At 52.0% G+C, this 20388-nt stretch overlaps 1 protein-coding gene across 1 annotated transcript in view; it reads left to right on the top strand.

Annotated features, from left to right (window-relative positions):
* The first annotated feature begins 1214 nt into the window (after positions 1–1214).
* STK10 (serine/threonine kinase 10) overlaps positions 1215–20388 on the top strand; it is a 143233-nt gene continuing 124059 nt past the window's right edge. Inside the window, exon 1 of the mRNA XM_003813989.5 lies at positions 1215–1674. Coding sequence (XP_003814037.1) covers positions 1519–1674 — 156 coding nt within the window. The 5' untranslated portion in view covers positions 1215–1518. The remainder of the gene's footprint in view (positions 1675–20388) is intronic.

Genomic DNA, 20388 nt, shown 5'->3' with positions numbered 1-20388 from the left:
CTTCTTTTAAAGACCCTCTACAATTCCAGGCACTCCTGCAGCTGTGGAAACATTCCGAACGGCTTAGCAACCTTTAGTCAGGACACCCTCTGCGCCGACCACTACCAGCATCGCAGGCTTCTTGAGCTGGCTTTCCCAGTGGAAAACCATGCTTGGTGTTTGCACACTGCTCAAAGGATGTTTTCGAACAAAGCACCGAGGAAGGGGCGAAAACACCTCAACACAGCCGTTCTCTGGGGTTGGAGCTATTGAAGTGTGACATTTGCGAAGACTCAACTTGTTTATGACACGGTCCAAATAATAACCCTTGCAGACTGCCCGCCCCACCCGCCCCCCAGCACTCTCCTTAGATTCAGGTAAAAGCATGATATAACCGTCTATAGGACAAACAGGCAACAGTAGCAGTGAAGTGACTCAAGCAGCCAGGATCGAGAATGAAGGTGCTCAAAGAAGACTTTAGTTTGATCTGTATGTAGTGCGCTCATCTTTTTTGAAACTAGGAAATTAAAAATTAGAATAAAGTTTTTATTTAATATGCAAATACATCCGCAAACCCATCAGGAAACATAAGAGAAATCAGTGCCAAAGGAGCTCTTTCTCCCAGCCCTCTAATCCTGGCAGGTTTGTGGATCGCGGACGGGGAGCCCCTGGAAAGGACCGCGCCGGGAAGCCGGGCCCTGCAGGGACTGGCCGCGGCTGCACCGGCGTTGCCCGTCGCACACTAGGAGGCAGCACCGCGCCGAGGAACCCGCAGCAGACGGGCAGCCAGCGTGTGTGCCTGGGGCGAGTGCCCTCGCCTGCCGGCGTCCCCATCGGAAAAGTGGGGGCGAGGGCAGCCTAGCGGAATAGCTGCGGGAGGATTAAATGAACGAGTGCAGGTTCACCTTCTGGGCGCTGACAACGATCCGTGGGCTCTCGCGAAATGCCAAGTCGCCGTCCCGCTTGCTCCCACAAAAGTTTTGGGAGCCACGCGGCGCGGCTGGCGGGCTCCTGAGTCCATGAGCGGTCCCACCGAGCGGTCCCCGAAGCTTCCCCAAAGCCCAGCCCGCGGCTCGCGGAGCGTGGTGTGGGGGGACTACAGTTTCCAGAGTGCCCTGCGGCGACGGGCGGAGCCGGGGAGCGCCCGCAGCCAATTAGGGGGTCCCGGGGCTCTGCCGGGGAGCGGCAGGTGGAGCCGGGCCGGTGGGCGGGCGCGGGGACGGTCCCCTGGAACGGGTCCGAGGCTCTCGCAGGCAGGGCTGGGCCGGGCAGGAGCTGCGAGGCCGGCACAAGGGAGGCGGCCCTGGGGACCTGACAGGGCGAGGGCGGGGGCGGGGACGCCGCCGCCTGCGCGGTTCCGGGTGCTCCCGGCGCGGCGCTGCCCAGGGCACACTTGACCGAGGTCGGGCTGCGGGGAAGGGCGGGTCTGGGGAGAACCCCGAGAGACGCGGCGTCCTCCAACTCCTCCTCCTTCTCCTCGCGGCCGCCGAAGCCACAGCCCGAGCCCGAGCCCGAGCCGGCGCCACCGCGCCCCCGGCCATGGCTTTTGCCAATTTCCGCCGCATCCTGCGCCTGTCTACCTTCGAGAAGAGAAAGTCCCGCGAATATGAGCACGTCCGCCGCGACCTGGACCCCAACGAGGTGTGGGAGATCGTGGGCGAGCTGGGCGACGGCGCCTTCGGCAAGGTTTACAAGGTGAGGGCGCTGAGGTGGGTGGCCGGACGCGCGTCGAGGGGCTCCGGAAGGAAGGGATGCCTGACCCGGACCCGGCCAGCCTGGCTCCGGCTCCGAGGGCTGCCCGGCGCTGAATTCGGGGTCCCTGGCCCTCATCCCGATGACTCCTGTTTTTTGGGGGGAACATCACTCGGCCCGGCCGAGTCCCTGCGCTCTGGGCGCCCCCTCCGGGCACGGTTGCCGCCCCCACCCTAGCCCTGTTTGGGAGCACTTCCTGTGTGTCCTGCACTGCGCTCGGCGCCGCACGGGGAGACAAAGGGGCGTTGACAGGACCTCAGCATCCGAGAGGGCCACTCGAGGGACCTTCCAGGGACGTTCCGTAAAACGGCGATACGGGCACACTTTTTTTTTTAGAGAGACCACACAGATGCTGTGGGAATATCGAGGCGATGTGGACCGAGAAACTCGGCTGCGCTTGGACGGGCTGGGAGCTAGGGACACATCTGAAGATGAGCCAGAGACAGGGAAGTGGGGTGGGCGAGGGGTGGCCCATGGACTGAGAGGTGGGGCTTGGAAAGGTGGGTTGGGGCTGGGCAGAGGGGGAGGTCAGGATCTGGTGAATGCTGAGCCTGGGGGAACAGATTTGATTCCGTCGGTCTGAGTCACAGCTGGGGAGTCTCCCAGCTTGCAGTCACCTCTCCCCTAGAGGAAGACGCGGCAGAGAGCTTTTGTGGAGTGGGTGGGGCAGAGCTGATTGAGTCTAGAGAAGTGTGGCAGCAGGACGTTGGTTTCTGCTCCTGGGAGCTAATTCTGAGGTGGTGAGTTGTTTTAGGGAGCCAACACCTACAGCTTGACTCCCCCCTTTCCCCTAAGAAAATTTTTACTGGGAGACTCCTACTTGTTAAATTGGCGTATACCTCCAGGAGAGCACCTCTCTTCTAAGCCACTATCCTCCTCCTTGGGGCTCCTGTAGCTTGTAGGCCACTCTGACCCTAGGATTGTCGTTCTATGAGGCTGGACCACAGAGAAGGCTTCTCCAGGCCTTCTCCTCTGACTTGGAAGTGGTCTATCGCCTAGTTACCGAAGTAGTTCCTAGATGACCGGTGTTATAATAGCATCATTTGGGAGCTTGTTAGAAGTGAACAATCTCAGGCCCAGCCCCGACCTGCTGAATTAGAGTCTACGTTTTAATAAGATCCCAGGTGATTCCTAAGCAAATAGGTTTGAGAAGTACTTCCCTAGAGGCTTGGAGTGGTGGCAGTTTTTCTTTTTTCTTTTCTTTTTTTTGAGACAGGGTTTCCTTCTGTTGCTCAGTCTGGAGTGCAGTGGCCCGATCTCGGCTCACTGCAACCTCTGCCTCCTGGGCTCAAGCAATTCTGCTGCCTCAGCCTTCGGAGTAGCTAGGTCTACAGGTGCACACCACAGCCCGGCTAATTTTTGTATTTTTTGTAGACTTGGGGTTTCGCCACGTAGCCCAGGCTTGTCATGAACTCCTGAGCTCATGAAGTCAGCTCGTTTCAGCCTCCCAAACTGTTGGGATTACAGTGGTGAGCCACCCTGCCTGACCTGGAGCGGTGGCAATTTTGAGACCAACCAGGCCCACTCAGTGCCTTTTTTTATTTTTATTTTTTGTGAGACGGAGTCTCACTCTGTTGCCCAAGCTGGAGTGCGGTGGTTTGATCTCGGCCCTCACTGCAACCTCCACTTCCTGGGTTCAAGCAATTCTCCTACCTCAGCCTCCCAAGTAGCTGGGATTGCAGGCACACACCACCACACCTGGCTAATTTTTGTTTTTTTAGTAGAGACGGGGTTTCACCATGTTGTCTAAGCTGGTCTCGAACTCCTGACCTCAGTTGATCCACCCACCTCGGCCTCCCAAAGTGTTGGGATTACAGGCGTGAGCTACTGTGCCTGGCCTGGTGCCTCTTTTGTTTCCTTGCCACCTCCCCTCTGAGCCCACACTTCCTGTTACGGGGTAGGGAGAGGTCTTGTGGTCCGAGAGGCAGTGCTTTTGGACTGCCCCGACTTGCTGTCCTCCTTTGCCTGAGGGCCTTGCCCATATTTGAGGGCAGCCAGCTCACCCTGTCCTCAGCACGTCTTTTCTTCACTCTCCTCAGAGCTGCATCTTCTTCCTGGTGGCACCAGAGAATGACCCTCAGCCTTGCAGCTCTCTCTGGACACTGCCAGTGTCCTTGACTGCCTTAGACAGAGCCTGCTCCTGCAGCTGTGCTCTGACTACTGTGAGGGCAGCTGGACCCCTGTGGGCAGCTCACCACAGGACCCACTTTCTCCAGAAGGTTCAGTTGGTGTTTTTAGCGTATGCTAAACATATGGGTTTTTTGGGCCGGGCGTGGTGGCTCACGCCTGTAATCCTAGCACTTTGGGAGGCTGAAGCAGGCAGATCATGAGGTCAGGAAGTTGAGACCATACTGGCCAACATGGTGAAACCCCGTCTCTACTAAAAATACAGAAATTAGCCGGGCATGGCGATGCGTGCCTGTAATCCCAGCGTCTCAGGAGGCTGAGGCAAGAGAAACGTTTGAACCAGGGAGGTGGAGGGTGCAGTGAGCTGAGATAGCGCCACTGCACTCCAGCCTGGCGACAGAGCGAGACTCCGTCTCAAAAACAAAACAAAACAAAACAAACATATGGGTTTTTTTTTTCTCCGTTAGGGGCTTTCAATTGCATTCTTGTCCCCTTCCCTGCAGTGTGTCCTGGCTTCACAGGGTTCATCTTCCTTTAAACTTAAACGCAGAACTTTGCTTTCATGCTGGTAAGATTTCCCCTTGTCATTTTCAGTTGTGTTTCCTCCTGCTTTAGTCCCTTAAGACTCCTCTGCTACTCTGAAAGTTTCACACAAAGGAACTCATCCGATCCACAATCTATACTGTCTCCTCTTGGTTCTCCAAAGCACGTGGAAAGTCAGTTTTTAAAAAAGTGACTCCAGGGCCAGGTGCTGTGGCTCACGCCTGTAATGCTAGCACTTCAGGAGGCCGAGGCGGGTGGATCACTTGAGGTTAGGAGTTTGAGACCAGCTGGGGCAACATGGTGAAACCCCACCTCTACTAAAAATAAAAAAATAAAAAATTAGCCGGGTGTGGTGGCGCATGCCCTATAATCCCAGCTACTCGGGAGGCTGAGGCAGGAGAATTGCTTGAACCCGTGAGGCGGAGGTTGCTGTGGGCTGAGATCATGCCGCTGCACTCGAGCCTGGGGGACAGAGGGAGACTCTGTCTCAAAAACAACAACAATAAAAACAAAAAGTGACTTTAATTCTCAACGTTGTGAGCTGTCTCCGCCACAGCCCTCTCCGCCTACCTCCGAATCCACCATTTTCTCTTAATTAAGGGTGAGCCAGACCAAGAGAGCTGTGTGATTGCTGATAGACCTGAACAATCTATTGTGTTACCTACTTGGCCTTAGCATGTACCCCTCTGACCTAAGCCAACCCCATATGCCCCGGTGCCCAGAGAAGAGAAGGTACTAGAACCCAGGGCTCTGGGCTTCAGTTGAACCCTTTTTCCTTAGTCACCAGCTAAGGAAGACCCATCCTGGATCAGAGATCCCTGTCACCCAGGCTGCCTACTCGAGAGGTGCTGTTTACTCACCCCTCCTGCTTGAAGTCGAAGTAGGTATTGCTTTTACTAAAGACCCCTCTAATCAAGGACCACGACTCCTGCCCACTTGGTTTTCCCTGGCCTGGTCACTGAAGTAACCCAAACCAAAAATTCCATCTTGGTGTTATGGCTGGAACCAGAGATTCCATTTTGACACGGCACCTGAGAAAGCAATTGGCAGGGAGCTGAGGAGGGACTGCCAGTAGCACTGTTTTTCTTCTGACAGCCTAAGTGTTGAAGGCTTCCTGAGGTCTTTCTGGGCCTTGGAAGTCTGAGTTTGTCACAGTGTCAGGAGAGGACTCTGACTCCAGATTTCCTGAGGAGTCTTCACAGGAGCAGTCTCCGAGATATCAAACCTCTTTTTTTTCCTCCTCTCCCTGATAAGCCTTAATCTGTCTGCCTCAGGAGAAAAAGAGGAGGATAGGATTGATTTTGTGCAAAGTCAAGCTCATTCTCACTCAATGCCTATGTGAATGCAAATTGGTTTCAAAAGAAAACCATTGCTAGTTAATTACTAGAATACAAAGTAGACTGTAATCCCAGCACTTTGGGAGGCCGAGGCTGGTGGATCACTTGACGTCAGGAGTTCAAGACCAGCCTGGCCAACATGGTAAAACCCCATCTCTACTAAAAATACAAAAAATTAGCTGGGCGTGGTGGCGCATGCCTGTAAGCCTGTAATCCCAGCTACTAGGGAGGCCGAGGCAGGAGAACTGCTTGAACCTGGAAGGCAGAGGTTTCAGAGAGCAGAGATTGTGCACTCCAGCCTGGACAAGAGAGTGAAACTCTGTCTCAAAAAAAAAAAAAAAAAAAAAAAGTAAAGTTTACAAGCTATATGGTTTCAAAATTCTTATCACTGAAAATAATCTTCATTTTGAAGAGGAGGTAGAAAGGGGAAAAGGTGATAGATTGAGTGGGAAAAGCTGACTTTAGCGGGTGTGCTTGCTGTGATAGCAGCAGCCAACACAAGTACTCATGCACACAATGTGGACAGGGAGCATGGAGAAATGAAAGGAGTTGGGTTAGCAGGCTGAGATGATTTTTCTGCTTCTTTTTGTTTGTTTTTAGAGACAGTGTCTTACTCTGTCTCAAGGACTGGAGTGCAGTGGCACCATCATTGCTTACTTCAGCCTCGAACTCCTGGGCTCAAGGGATCCTCCTGTCTCAGCCTCCAGAGTAGCTGGGACTACAGGCACACGCCACCACACCTGGCTAATTTTTAAATTTTTTGTAGAGATGGGGTCTCACTATATTGTCCAGGTTGGTCTTGAACCCCTAGGCTCAAGTGATCCTCCTGCCTCAGCCATCCAAAGTGCTGGGATTATAGGTATGAGCCACTGAGCCTGGTATCGTTCTTAAAAATTGCTTTGCCAGCCTGAGCAACATGACGAAACCCCATCTCCACCAAAAATACAAAAAATTGGCCGGGCGCGGTGGCTCACACCTGTAATCTCAGCACTTTGGGAGGCTGAGTTGGGTGGATCACGAGGTCAGGAGTTCAAGACCAGCCTGGACAACATGGTGAAACCCCGTCTCTACTGAAAATACAAAAATTAGCCAGGCATGGTGGTGGGTGCCTGTAATCCCAGCTGCTCTGGAGGCTGAGGCAAGAGAATCGCTTGAAATTGGAAGGTGGAGGTTGCAATGAGCCGAGATTGTGCCACTGCAAACCAGCCTGGGTGAAAGAGCGAAAACTCCGTCTCAAAAAAAAAAAAAAAAAGAGCTGGGCGTGGTGACATGCGCCTGTGGTCCCAGCTACTCAGGAGGCTGAGGTGGGAGGATCGCTTGAGCCTGGGAGGCAGAGGTTGTGGTGAGCCACTGCACCCACGCCTCTGCACTCCAGCCTGGGCAACAGAATGAGACCCTGAGACCTGGCTCAAAACAAAACAAAAAATAGAAAACTGCTTTGGTTTTGATTTTTTGTTGTTTTTAAGCCTTTTTTTTTTTTTTTTTTTTCCCTCCGAGACAGAGTCTAGCTGTGTCACCCAGGCTGGAGTGCAATGGTGCGATCTCAGCTCACCGCAACCTCTGCTTTCCAGGTTCAAGCAATTCTCCTGCCTCAGTCTCCCAAGTAGCTGGGATTACAGGTGTGCACCACCGCACCCGGCTAATTTTTGTATTTTTAGTAGAGACGGGGTTTCACCATGCTGGCCAGGCTGGTCTCGAACTCCTGACCTTGTGATCCGCCTGCCTCAGCCTCCCAAAGTGCTGGGATTACAGGCGTGAGCCACCGACCCCGGCCTTTTTAAACTTTTAAAAGATTTATTATTTTGCAAAATTGGGAGTTTACCAAACAAATAGCAAATATTAAGAAGAAAAAAATTACCATGGGTTCCATCAACGTCTGTTGACATGTTGATATATTTCCTTCTAGACTTTTGATGTTGTGGTGAATTTTTTTTTCCTGCTTGGTTCTAATCATATGTACCTGTAGTGTTTTATTTCTTTTTTTTCTTTTAGACAGAGTCTTACTCTGTCACCCAGGCTGGATTGCATTGGCGTGATCTTGGCTCACTGCAACCTCCACCTCCCGAGGTGGGAGCATAACCTGAGGTCAGGAGTTCGAGACCAGCCTGGCCAACATGGCAAAACCCCCTCTCTACTAAAAATACAAAAACTAGCCTGGCATGGTGGTGGGCGCCTGTAATCCCAGCTACTCAGGGAGGGTGAGGCAGGAGAATCGCTTGAACCTGGGAGGTGGAGGTTGCAGTGAGCCGAGATTATATCACTGTTCTCCATCCTGAGTGACACAGCGAGACTCTGTCTCAAAAAAAAAAAAAAATTAAAATAGATTAAATAATCGTATGCCAGGCACAGTGCTAGGCGCTTTACTTAATACGTAATAGAAGACAATTATGCCTTCGTAAAAATCACAGAGCTATGCAAAATCATGCAGTAAAAACTAGAGGCCTTATGGGAAGAATGGGGTTGAGGGCACAGCACTTAAAAACTTCATCAGTGGCATCTTTTAAAAAAAGTTCAGAATCTGAAATCCAGTAGTACAGTTTTACGCAAGTTACGTGGAGAAGAAATACGCACATGCTGCGGTAAGTAGGCATTTTACCTGAAAAAAGATGCACCACGTGGGTGGATGTGGGTGCTGGGAAGGCAGCAGCGTAGGGAGCTGTGGAAGGAGGTGTGCGTGCAATCTGATGGCAGATGCACATGGGTGTGGCTCAGAGGTGGTTGATGGATGTAAGAGGTGTGTGCCTGTGTGTTTTGTGCATTCCTTCAACACCTGAGTCAGCTGAGTGCAGTTTTCTGCATTCATCTGCGGTGTTCACTTGCTGTTTCTATATGTAACCAAATACGACCTTAGCCTTATAGCAGAATCACTCCCTGGTATGTCGATGGTGTTGGAGCAAAGTTGGCAGGTTCAAAATAAGGGTTCTCACAGAGCCGACTGTATCTTGATGAACAGCTTTGTAGAGTTCTTGCTGTATATTATTTTATTTTACTTTAGACAGTCTCACTCTGTCACCCAGGCTGGAGTGCAGTGGTGCAATCTCAGCTCACTGAAACCTCTGCTTCCTGGGTTCAAGTGATTCACCTGCCTCAGCCTCCCGAGTAGCTGGGATTACAGGTGTGCGCCACCACACCCGGCTAATGTTTTTTGTTGTTGTTGTTGTATTTTTAGTAGAGACGGGGTTTCACCATGTTGGCCAGGCTGGTCTTGAACTCCTGACCTCAAGTGATCTGCCTGCCTCGGCCTCCCAAAGTGCTGGGATTACAGGCATGAGCCACTGCACCTGGCCGTTGCTGTATTTTAACTTACTTTTTAGACTAGACTTTCTTTTTTGAGACGAAGTCTTGCTCTGTCTCCCAGGCTGGAGTGCAGTGGCACAAACTTGGCTTACTGCAACCTCCGCCTCCCAGGTTCAAGTGATTCTCCTGCCTTGGCCTCTCAAGTAGCTGGGATTACAGGCGCCCGCCACCATGCCCAGCTAATTTTTGTATTTTTTAGTAGAGACGAGATTTTGCCATGTTGGCCAGGCTGGTCTTGAACTCCTGACTTCTGGTGATCTGCCCGCCTCGGCCTCCCAAACTGCTGGGATTACAGGCGTGAGCCACCACGCCCGGCCTAGGCTGGACTTTCAAAGGGAATTACTAGGTCAAAGCATATGCCTATTTGAGGGTGATTTTAAAAATAAAATGAGATAAATTAATACAGGTCCCCTTTGTCTCTTGCTATTGCTGAGAGCCAATTCCCAAGTCCTCTTAGACCCCTCAAGTGCACAGGGGGCCTTGGCAGCTGCTGCTCAGAGCTTAGGTGCCTCTGCTGTGTGCTGGCTTTAGGAGTGATGTGACATTCTGCCCACCCTGCCTGGTTGAGAGGAAGCTCAGGTTAAGTGAGGTAGGAGCCCTCCCAGGCCGTCTTGCCCGTCCCTGAGCCAGAGCCTTCTCCTTTCACCTCCTCTCCTGCCTACTAGTTTGAAAGCTTGGGTTTCCACTTCCTCTGGGGATGGGGAAGGTCTCAGTCCTCCCCTCCTCCTCCGGAAAGAGATCTGGCCCCAGGCAGTAACCTTGTTTCCGCTCAGCCAAGTATTTTTAAACCCAAGTCCATGCTATTGTGAGCGGGTTTCTAACTCGTGACTCAGCCCTCATCCAAGGGGGTCTGAACGTCCCGTGGATGACGCCCTTCAAGGGGGCCCGGCTTCTGCGTGGGGCCCTGCCCACGGCCCTGCGGGTCTGATTTCACACTGGCCGTTCTGGGAATTTTTTTTGGCTGATGCGAAAGCAAGCTGCGGGGGAAGGGATCGAAACAAACAGATGGACCCGCCCTCCACCTAGGACTCTCCCGTGGCCTGGCCTGGCCTGCCGAGGTTACCTAGATTAGGGGGACTCTCCAGAGGTTGTCACCCCATAGCCCCCAGAACAGCCCTGGGTGGTCACTCTCAGGCCCCCTGCTGCTGAGGGTAGTGGAACAGGGTGGTGGTGAAGGGAAGAGATTTGGGGCTCAGTAGGATCTGGGTCCTAGTCCTGGCCCTATTTGAACCCCAAATAGGTGACCACCTCCTCCTCTGAACCTGAATCTTGTGTCTGCAAAATGGAGTTGGCCACAGGGCTGAGAGGAGTTGAGGAGGTGACGTGTTTAGCATCTGATTCTCACCCAGGAAGGGCTCAGGAAATGACGATGAGGTGTTATGATTGCTGCTCTTGGTGTCAGATGGAGAAGCTCCTGACCTGTCACTATGACTTTAGGGACAAGGCAGGAATACCTCGGTGTTGATAGCATAGCCCTCCTACCAGCGCTTCCTCAGCTGGCACTACTGGCATTTTGGGTGGGGTCGTTCTTTGTTATGGAGCTGTCACGTACATTATAGGGTGTTCCACAGGATCCCTGGCTTCAGCCCACTGGATGCCAGAACACCTCCTTGCAGTTGTGGCAACCAAAAGTGTCCCCAGACGTTGCCACATGCTCCATGGGGGAGGGAGGCATAATGGCTCCAGCTGAGAACCACTGTCTTGTGCAGACGAGCGTTCCTTTATTCAGCCCGGCGGACGGTATTTGTTGACCTCCTCTGTCAGGTCTCTGGGTGTGCAATGAAAGAGTTGGGTCTTTCAGTCAGAGAAGCCAGGGTTTGCATCCCGGCTGTGCCATTTAGCCACTGTGTCCTTTCAGGCAAGTGGCTTGTCTCAGCCTCCCTCAGCTTCCCCATGAGTACAGTGGGGCTGACTACACCTGCGGGAGCTATTGTGAGAATTGCCTGAGTAGCTCACACAGCGGGTATCCAGTTAGCCACAGTAGGTGCTCAGGATAAGGAGGCCTCCCCTGCTGCTTCCAGTGTGTCATGGGGGAGGAGACTGGAAGGTGCTGCCTGAGATGAGAGTTGTACAGGGACAAGCAGGCAGCCAGCCGAGAGCGGGGAAGCTTCCACCTGGGGAAGCTTCCACCTGGTACGGCAGGCGGGATGGTGATAAGGTGGAGGGAAGGAAGTCCAGGCCAGGAGAGAGGCCGGCCCATGAGTGGCCCGAGGTTGCTGACTGCTGGCCGTTGAGCCTGATGTGGGGGCCTGATGTGGCCTGAGGATGGGGCCACATGGTGTGGCCCCTACGCGGGTTGAACCAAATTTAACTTGATTGCCAGTATTTTTAAATGAAGAGATTTCACAGAAAATCCCAGATTTCGGTCTTCTCTGTAAGTATCAGATAATTTGATCCTGGGCTGGGCGCGGTGGCTCACACCTGTAATCCCAGCACTTTGGGAGGCCGAGGTGGGTGGATCACCTGAGGTCAGGAGTTCGAGACCAGCCTGGCCAACATGGTGAAACTTCATCTCTACTAAAAATACAAAATTAGCTGGGTGTGGTGGCACATGCCTGTAGTCCCAGCTACTTGGGAGGCTGAGGCAGGAAAATCATCTGAAACCTGGGAGGCAGAGGTTGCAGTGAGCTGAGAAAGCGCCATTGCACTCTAGCCTGGGCAACAGAGCAAGACTCTGTCTCAACAAAACAAAACAAAACAAAACAAAAACAGGTAAGTTGGTCCCTTCTGTGTCTGGGCTAATGATGCTGTCCAAGGGAATGTTACGCAGGCTATACAGGCAATGGCAGGTTTCCTAGTCACCTCGTTCAAACCAGAGGAAAAATAGGGAAATGAATTTTAATGGTATATTTATCACTTCAGCATGTAATAAATGCAGAATTAAAGCAATGTGTTGTATTCTTTTTCATGCGAAGTCTTTGAAATTGGTGGGTGTTGCACTTATGGCACATCTCCATCTGCACCGGCCATATGTCAGGTGCTCGATAGTGACATGTGGCTAGTGACTGCCGTGTTGGGCACGACAGATCTGGCCTCTACTGTTGCCTCCTCAAACCCAGTGGTCACTGGATTTGGGAAGTGGGCATGGGCCAGGGCCAGGCCAGATCTGCAATAGCATTTGGGGGCGTGGCTCATTGGGGCTGCCATAACAAAATACCATAGGCTGGGTGGCTTGCAAACAATAAACATTTTATTTCTCGTAGTTTGGAGGCTGGGAAGTCCAAGATCAAGGCTCCCACAGAGTTGGTGTCTAACGAGGGCCTGCTCTGCTTCATAGATGGTGCCTTCTCGCTGTGACCTCACATAGTGGGAGGGACAGAAGGACAGCTAGCCTTCCAGGGTCTTTTTTTTTTTTTTTTTAAAGACTGCACTCCTTCATCCAGGCTGGAGTGCAGTGGCATGATCGCGGCTCACTGCAACCTCCGCCTCCTGGGTTCAAGCGATTCTTGTGCCTCAGCCTCCAGAGTAGCTGGGATCACAGGCGTGCACCACCACATCTGGCTAATTTTTGTATTTTTAGTAGAGATGGCGTTTTACCATGTTGGCCAGTCTGGTCTCAAACTCCTGGCTTCAAGTGATCCACTCGCCTCGGCCTCCCAGAGTGCTGGGATTACAGGCGTGAGCCACCGCACCGGCCTCTGGGGTCTGTTTTACAAGAACACTAATCTCATTAAGACCTAATCATTTCCCAAAAGGCCCCTTCTTCTAATGCTATCACCTTGGAGGTTGGGATTTCAACATAAGAATTTTGTAGGGACACAGATACTCGGACCATAGCAGGGACCAAGTCAAGAGAGCTTTGAATGCTAAGCCAATGAATTTAGACTTGGCAGTTTTGATCTCAAAAAATGTCCTGCCTGCCTTAAGTCCCCCAGGGCCTGATCAGGTCAGCCCATGTAACATTAGAGAGGGACTCTCTTTTGATGGGGGAGGAGGCCATGACCAGAGAGGCGACACAATTGCAGGGTGCCAGAGCCAAGATTCCTGGCTGCCCAAAACTAAGGTGGTCCATGCTGAATGGAGGCTGAGCCAGAGTGGCCGACCCTGGTGACCGAACCAGGTGGGTGTGGGAGGGAAGGCCAGAGCTGTAGTTGGAACCTGAATCAGAGCTGAGGGAGTGAGGTGACAGGTGAGAGGTGACCAGCCCGAGAAGATGTTTGTGAGACAGGAGGCATGAAAGAGTCTAGGGCATCTTAGGAGATGGAAAGAGAGCAGAGAGGATGAGACAGGAAGGCAAGCTCGTGTCTGCTGCGGATCAGAGGTTGTCTGGGAACCTGGAGGAATTCCTGCAGTTCAAGCCTGGCTCTACCTCTTGCAGGCTGTGTGATGCTGAGGAATTTACTTATCTCTGCCTCAGTTTCTTAAGCTGTGAAATGGTGATGGTAATGGTACAATCACATAGGGCTGTTGGAAGATGAAATGAGACAACCCATGGAAACCACTTAGTCTAGGACACTGGAAGAAGTCATGTAAGTGTTAGCTCTAGATTGTTTATTGAGCACCTACTTGTGCAGGCCCTGTGGGTTCCAAAGTGAACAAGATAGATGAGTAGGGAGTTGACTTTTGCTCAGTTCCTACATGTCCATCATTTATTCTTCTCTTATCCCCATGAAAGGTAGGGGGATATCCTCACTCCACACCTGATGAAGCAGAGACCCAGAGAGGTACAGTGACTTACTCAGGGTCACATAGCTTTTTTATGGCAGGGCTGGGACTTGCATCCAGATCTTTCTGGCCAGGAGCGTGTCTCTTTTCTCTTGCATAGCACAGAGAGAAAGACAAACGGGCTTGTTGGGCAGTCCACGGTCGCTTCAGTGCGGTGTCTGCTCTTGGCCTTGTGGTCTCTGTGCCCAGGAATGTCACCCTTCTTTGCAAGCCTGCCTCAGCTGGATGGCAATGGATGGTGGCCTCTCATGCAGAGGAAGTGGTGAGGGGTGCAGGCAGGACTAGCACAGGAAGTGGCAGGGGAAAAGGGCGGGTGTCAGGGCGGGGAAGCTGAGTGCTCCTGGGGCCCCTCCTGGCACCCTGGTGGGTGGGGCTGCTGGGACCGCAGCAGCCTGCAGTGCAGGGTGTCTCTGGGTCTTGTCAGCAGAGCAGGGAGGGCGAGTGCTGCAAGGCTTCCTTCTCCCTTCTCCCTCTCTCCACCACACTCACCTTCCACTTCACTCTTTCTCTTCCCCTTTCTCTCTGCTTCCCCTGTGATGCGTTTTTTCCCTTCTTCCCCCATAGCTTACCGATTTTTTCATACTAACGGACTATAGCAGGGCTGGCACAGTGGGCCACATCTGTAGTCCTGGCACTTCGGGTGGCTAGGAGTTCACGACCAGCCTAGGAAACATAGGAAGACTCCATCTCTTCCAAAAATTTTAAAAAATTAGCCAGGCGTGGTGGCACCAACTGTAGTCCTAGCTGCTCTGGAGGCTGAGGCAGGAGGATCACTTGAGGCCAGGAATTCAAGGTTGCAGCGAGCTGTGATCACACCACTGCACTCCAGTCTGGGTGACAGAGCAAGACCCTGACTGAAAAACAGGTTGTCTGAAAACAACAATAACAAGAAAAAACAGGCTATACCAGAGCCAGAATTAGACACTAAGTCTTGGGGAGAAGGATGGGGACAAGGAGGGACTTTACCAATGCACTGGTGACTGAAGAGTTAACTCCAGCCAGCCTGGGTCAGGTGGTGCAGGGTGGTGGAGGCCAGTGGTGCCTCTGGAAGGAGCTAAGGGAAGCGCAGCTCCTTTCTGCTTCCGGACCATTGCCATTGCGCTGGCGGGTCCCCTGCCTGCCGGTCTACCTGTGACTCTGTACAGCTGGCTCCTCCTCATTCTCCGGGTCTCAACTCAGATTCCCTCCTCAGAGAGGCCTGTCCCGACCACCCCTCCCTGACCATGGTGGCAGCTGCCTGTAGATTTCCTTCAGGGCTGTTGTTACAAACTGGGATTCTCTTGTGTTTCTCCTTCTTTATTTTCTGTCCCCTCCAGCAGATGTGAAGTCCCTGAGGACAAGGAGTGATCTTTGTGTCCCCTGCATTTGGAACAGGGCCCGCGGAGGGTAGATGTTCAGTTCATAACTGCTGAGCTGCAGGCGTGCAGTGGCTTGCTCATACCTGTAATCCCAGCACTTTGGGAGGCCGAGGCGGGTGGATCATCTGAGGTCAAGAGTTCGAGACCAGCCTGGCCAATATGGTGAAACCCCATCTCTATTAAAAATAGAAAAATTGGCTGGGCGTGATGGTGCGCGCCTGTAATCCCAGCTACTCAGGAGGCTGAGGCAGGAGAATAGCTTGAACCCGAAAGGCGGAGGTTGCAGTGAGCTGAGATTGCGCCACTGCACTCCAGCCTGGTCAACAAGAGTGAAACTCCGTCTCATAAAAAAATTAAACAACAACAACAAAAAATACCTGCTGAGCAATTGAAAGGATGAGTGAGTGAATGCCGGGCCTCGCTTTTTCCCTCTCCCTGGACAGGCCCCGCGTTGTGGTTATGACGTGGCTACACTCGGGAGGCCGCACTGTGGTTATGATGTGGCGCTGGAATCAGTTCTGAGCTTCCTCCTAGCTTCCCTGCCTGTTTGCTGTGTGACTTTGGGCAAGTCACCTCACCCCTCTGATCCTCAGCATCTTGAGCTGTGACGTCTAAATCAAAACAGCCCTTTGCCCCGACTTTGCGAACATTGATGCTTGTGGCCAGCCCTTACTGTCCTGCCTCACACACAAGATGTAAATGTGGCTGTTACTGTGATTGTTGCCATTTCTGTGGGGTGACTTAAGCTGATCTTCCCCTTCCTGGGGCTTGACAGAGGCAGACTGCCTTGAGGACCTGAACTCCTCCCTTGCCTGTTACACTGCAGGGTGCTTCTGGGTGGAGGGTTCTGGGATCAGCCTCAGTTTGTTGCTCTCTCTGTTATGAAGATAAAATAAGCCTGCATCCCAGCCTGGAGACGGCACAGGGCTACTGGGGGGTCTGGTGGAATGAGTGTAAGGTCTCAGCTCTGTGCCTGCCCCAGGGTGAGTTGTAGTTGAGGGCACCAGAAGTGGAGCATTCGTGCCCTGGAGAAAGAAGCTAATGCTGATGCCTGGCTTCCCTTCACCCTCCTTCCTGGAAAGCTCCACACAGTCTTGTCTGGGAGCCCAGGCCCGACGCTTGGCCCTGTGAGGCAGTTGCCACTGTCAGAGCCAGCATTGTCACCCTGAGGCAATGACCCTTGTCAGAGCTGGCGAGCCTCCCTGGTCAGCCCTGAGATTCTACCCTTGCTTTGCATCTTAGAGGGCCCTGATACGGGGTTGGGGAAGCCTGAGCTCCCTCTCAAGACCCCTTCTTTTTGGGGGCCCTCACTGCCCTCCCCACAACCGCCACTTTGAGGTGATAGGAAACCCATCTTTGAGCTGGGGAGAGGTGACTGGGGCGCCTCTGTTAATGAGGAAACTGGAGCTCCAGACACTGGTGCTGGCCTCTGGTCTGGCTGCAGGACCATCTGCAGTGGCTGGTAGAGGACCCCTGAAGACCCCAGCCCACCCCACGCGGGTCTCCTCGCCTCAGAGGCTTTTTTTTTTCTTTTTTTTGACAGAGTCTTGCTCTGTCGCCCAGGCTGGAGTGCAGTGACGCGATCTCGACTCACTGCAACCTCCGCTTCCTGGGTTCAAGCGATTCTCCTGCCTCAGGCTCCCGAGTAGCTGGCATTACAGGCACGTGCTACCACACCCAGCTAATTTTTGTATTTTTAGTAGAGACAGGGTTTCACCATATTGGCCAGGCTGGTCTTGAACTCCTGACCTCAAGTGATCCACCCGCCTCAGCCTCCCAAAGTGCTAGGATTACAGGCATGAGCCACTGTGCCCGGCCACTTCAGAGGCTTTTGACCTGGGGATGCTGTTCATCTTACAAGTCTCAGCTCAGCAGTTGGCATTGCTGTGTAACCCTGCGCAAGTGATGTCACCCCTCTGAACCCTGGTTTTCTTTTCTGCAAAATAGGGACAATAGTGCCTCTCACAGTGGGACATAGGCATCTTTACACCTGCACCATCATGAGGCCAGTGCCAAGGACACACAGCCAGATGTGGCAGAACCGACCCAAGCCCAGCGTCACATCTGGATGATACCTAGTGTTGGTGGAACACGGGTATAGCTTGGTCCTGCCATTTGGAGAGCGTTTGACAACATGTAAATCAAGGCCTACGCTTTTGGATGCGGCACCACGTGACCAGGGTGGCATGGCCCCATGATAGGGAGCTGCTCAAATAGAGGAGGGTCCTGTCACTCAGTGGAACATTCTGCCACCCTTGGAGATGACGTTGGGGAAGAGTGTTTTGTGCTCCGAAGGGCTGTGCATGCCATACTGTTTGTTTTTTTTTGAGATAGAGTTTTACTCTTGTCGCCCAGGCTGGAGTGCAGTGGTGCCATCTCAGCTCACTGCAACCTCCACCGCCCGGGTTCAAGCGATTCTCCTGCCTCAGCCTCCCGAGTAGCTGGGACTATAGGTGCGTGCCACCATGCCTGGCTAATTTTGTATTTTTGTAGAGACAGGGTTTCACCATGTTGGTCAGGCTGGTCTCAAACTCCTGACTTCAGGTGATCCACCCGCCTCCCCTCCCAAAGTGCTGGCATTACAGGGGGATTACAGGTGTGAGCCACTGTGTCCAGCCATGCTATACTGTTAAGTGAAAGTAAGAATGACCAGTGTATACAGTTTAATCCCAATTTTGTAAAGTATGGAAGAATATATTTGTGGCCAGAGAGAGTATAATGAGTGAATATTTCTAGACTTTCACTCTGGACCCAGCCTAGCCTATTCTATTCTATTCTATTCTATTCTATTCTATTCTATTCTATTCTATTCTATTCTATTCTATTCTATTCATTTTATTTTAAGACAAGAGTCTCACTCTGTCGCTCAGGTTGGAGTGCAGTAACGTGATCTTGGCTTACTGCAACCTCTGCCTCACGGGTCCAAGTGATTCTCCTGCCTCAGCTTCCTCAAGTAGCTGGGACTACAGGCGTGTGCCACCATGCCCGGCTAATTTTTGTATTTTTAGTAGAGACGGAGTTTCACTCTGTTGGCCAGACTGGTTTTGAATTTCTGACCTCAGGTGATCCACCTGTCTCAGCCTCCCAAAGTGCTGGGATTACACGTTTGAGCCACCACACCCAGCCAAGGACCCAGCCTGTTCTAAGCGCCTTTCACATATAACTCATGAAATGCTCACAACAGCTTCTGGAGGAGGAGCGGTTACATCTTCATTATGTAAAGGTATAAAAGGCTGGGAAGTGAGGACAAAGAAGTCCCCTCAGGGGCACACAGCTGGGAAGTGTTAGAGCTGGGATTGGGAAACAGTTCAAGAACGTCCCACCGCAGAATACCAAAGGCGAGTCCCTTGGATTATGAAAGGCTTTGATTTTCTTCTTTGTACCATTATATTTTTAAGATTGTCTTTAACGCACAGATGTTACTTCAGCACCACAAGGACTGTTGATGGTATAAACAGGCCGCCTTAACCTCTCTGAGGTTTGATACTGTCTCTAAAACAGAGTTCATGAATGGACACGACCCCCAAGGTTGTGGTGAAGATTAAATGAGTGTCTTAAACACGTGCAGGCAGGGGGCATAGGTGGCCCTCCGTAAAGTGCTTCCTTCCTCACTTCCTCCTCTTCTGTGGACCCCGGAGTCCTCTCCCCTCTGCAACTCCGCATTGAGTCTCACTGTCCTCCTCTGGGTAGAGAGGAGCCTGGGAAAGGTGGGAGCGGTCCCCTGCAAGGAGGGAGAGCCCATGGGCACCTTTCACGCCTCCTTTATCAGTGATATGTGGGTTGGATTCCCCATTGTTTTTGGAGAGCTAACATCTGAGGGCTCCCACATCCCCAGCCAAGTTGGACAGGTTGCTGCCGTTTTCAGCCAAGGCCAAGACTTGGTATCTTTGGGCCAATCCCGTTTGGGTTTCCGTATTTTATTTGCTGGTTCACAAGAACTTTTGCGGCTCAACATTTCCCTGAGCTGTGCCAGGGTGGCTGGCCAGGCTTCCCCTCCCTGAGGGAGACAGTGTTCAAGGCACGTCTTTGGAAGCCATGTCACTCTGCTTTTGGGCTTCATGATCTTTGCCATCCTTACATGTCACTTGTTCTGAAACTTGGCCATCTCATTTGTCGTTGAGCTGAAACTTGGCATGGTGATGATTGATTGGGAAGTGGTTTCTCTCTGCTTGGCAGGACTCAGCTGTGTACATCCTGGCCCAGTCGAAGGCTTTGGCTCCTGCAAGGTAAAGAGGTGCCATCTTTCAAAACTGGAGAACAGCCAGAGATTCAGAAATAGAAATATGTTATGGAGAAAGTCGACTTCTTATCACTTTCCTTTCATCTCTTATGTGGAGGACCTCATTTCTCTCTGTTTGCAGGGAGGCACAAACACCAGTTTTATTCATTCATTCCTTAGTCATTTAAGAATACATACTGAAAAAAAAAAAGAATACATACTGAGTGTCTGCCATGACCAGAGTAATAGATACATTGGTGAACAGAATAAACATGTTTTTAGGCTTTCAAAAACAAAAAATACACAGTTCCAAGAGAGAACAGTAACAACCGATAGTCAACTGGCTAACCCATAGTGGTTTATTGATTTTTCCATGCGTCACTGAAATTGTTTATGTCTTCATCAGGAAACGAAGGCCTGGTGTCCTGGCTTCTGCAAGCACACTTAGCTAGTAAGTAGTAGAGTTGGGACTTGAGCCTAGGTCCTGTGCTGTTTCCACAAATTGCTCGATAGAAATTTGCTCATTTCTAAGTTTGCCAAGATGGGGACATCGGAGGGAGCGGAGTCGATTCCTGTAACAATAACTTTATTGGCTACAGGATTGAAGGAAGGAGAGAGGCTGATGTTCATAGAACCCAGCAAGGGTAGGCTCAAGTGCCTTTTGGAAAGAAGGGAAGATGATAATTGTCTACTCCCTGGACATACATGTCATTCCTTTATCCCTCTCATACCCACCTAGTCTCATGCACACCCATTCATGCCCCTGCCAACTCACTCTCCCATCCATCTGTCCATCCTTCCATTCATCTGCCCATCCACCCACCCTCCCATTCTTCTGCCCACCCATCCATTCACCCAACCTCTCATCCATTCACCATCCCACTTAATTCATTTTCCCATCCATTCCTCCAGCCCCTACCTCCCATCCATTCATTCCTCCATGTGCTTGTCTGCCCACCTATCTTCCCGTTCAGTCCCACTCCCACTGTTCCATCTACCCACTGGCTCTTCTGTGCCAGGCTCTGTAGGGTAGACTGAGAGGAGTCAGGTGGGCTGAGCCTTTCAGAGATCACAGCCAGGTCAGAGAATCTGTAATGCAAATGCCCAGGGG

Source organism: Pan paniscus, chromosome 4 (assembly GCF_029289425.2).
Source record: "Pan paniscus chromosome 4, NHGRI_mPanPan1-v2.0_pri, whole genome shotgun sequence".
NCBI lineage: Eukaryota > Metazoa > Chordata > Mammalia > Primates > Hominidae > Pan > Pan paniscus.
The sequence above is the reverse complement of the archived record's forward strand: the minus strand, read 5'-3'. Positions and strand labels throughout refer to the sequence as shown.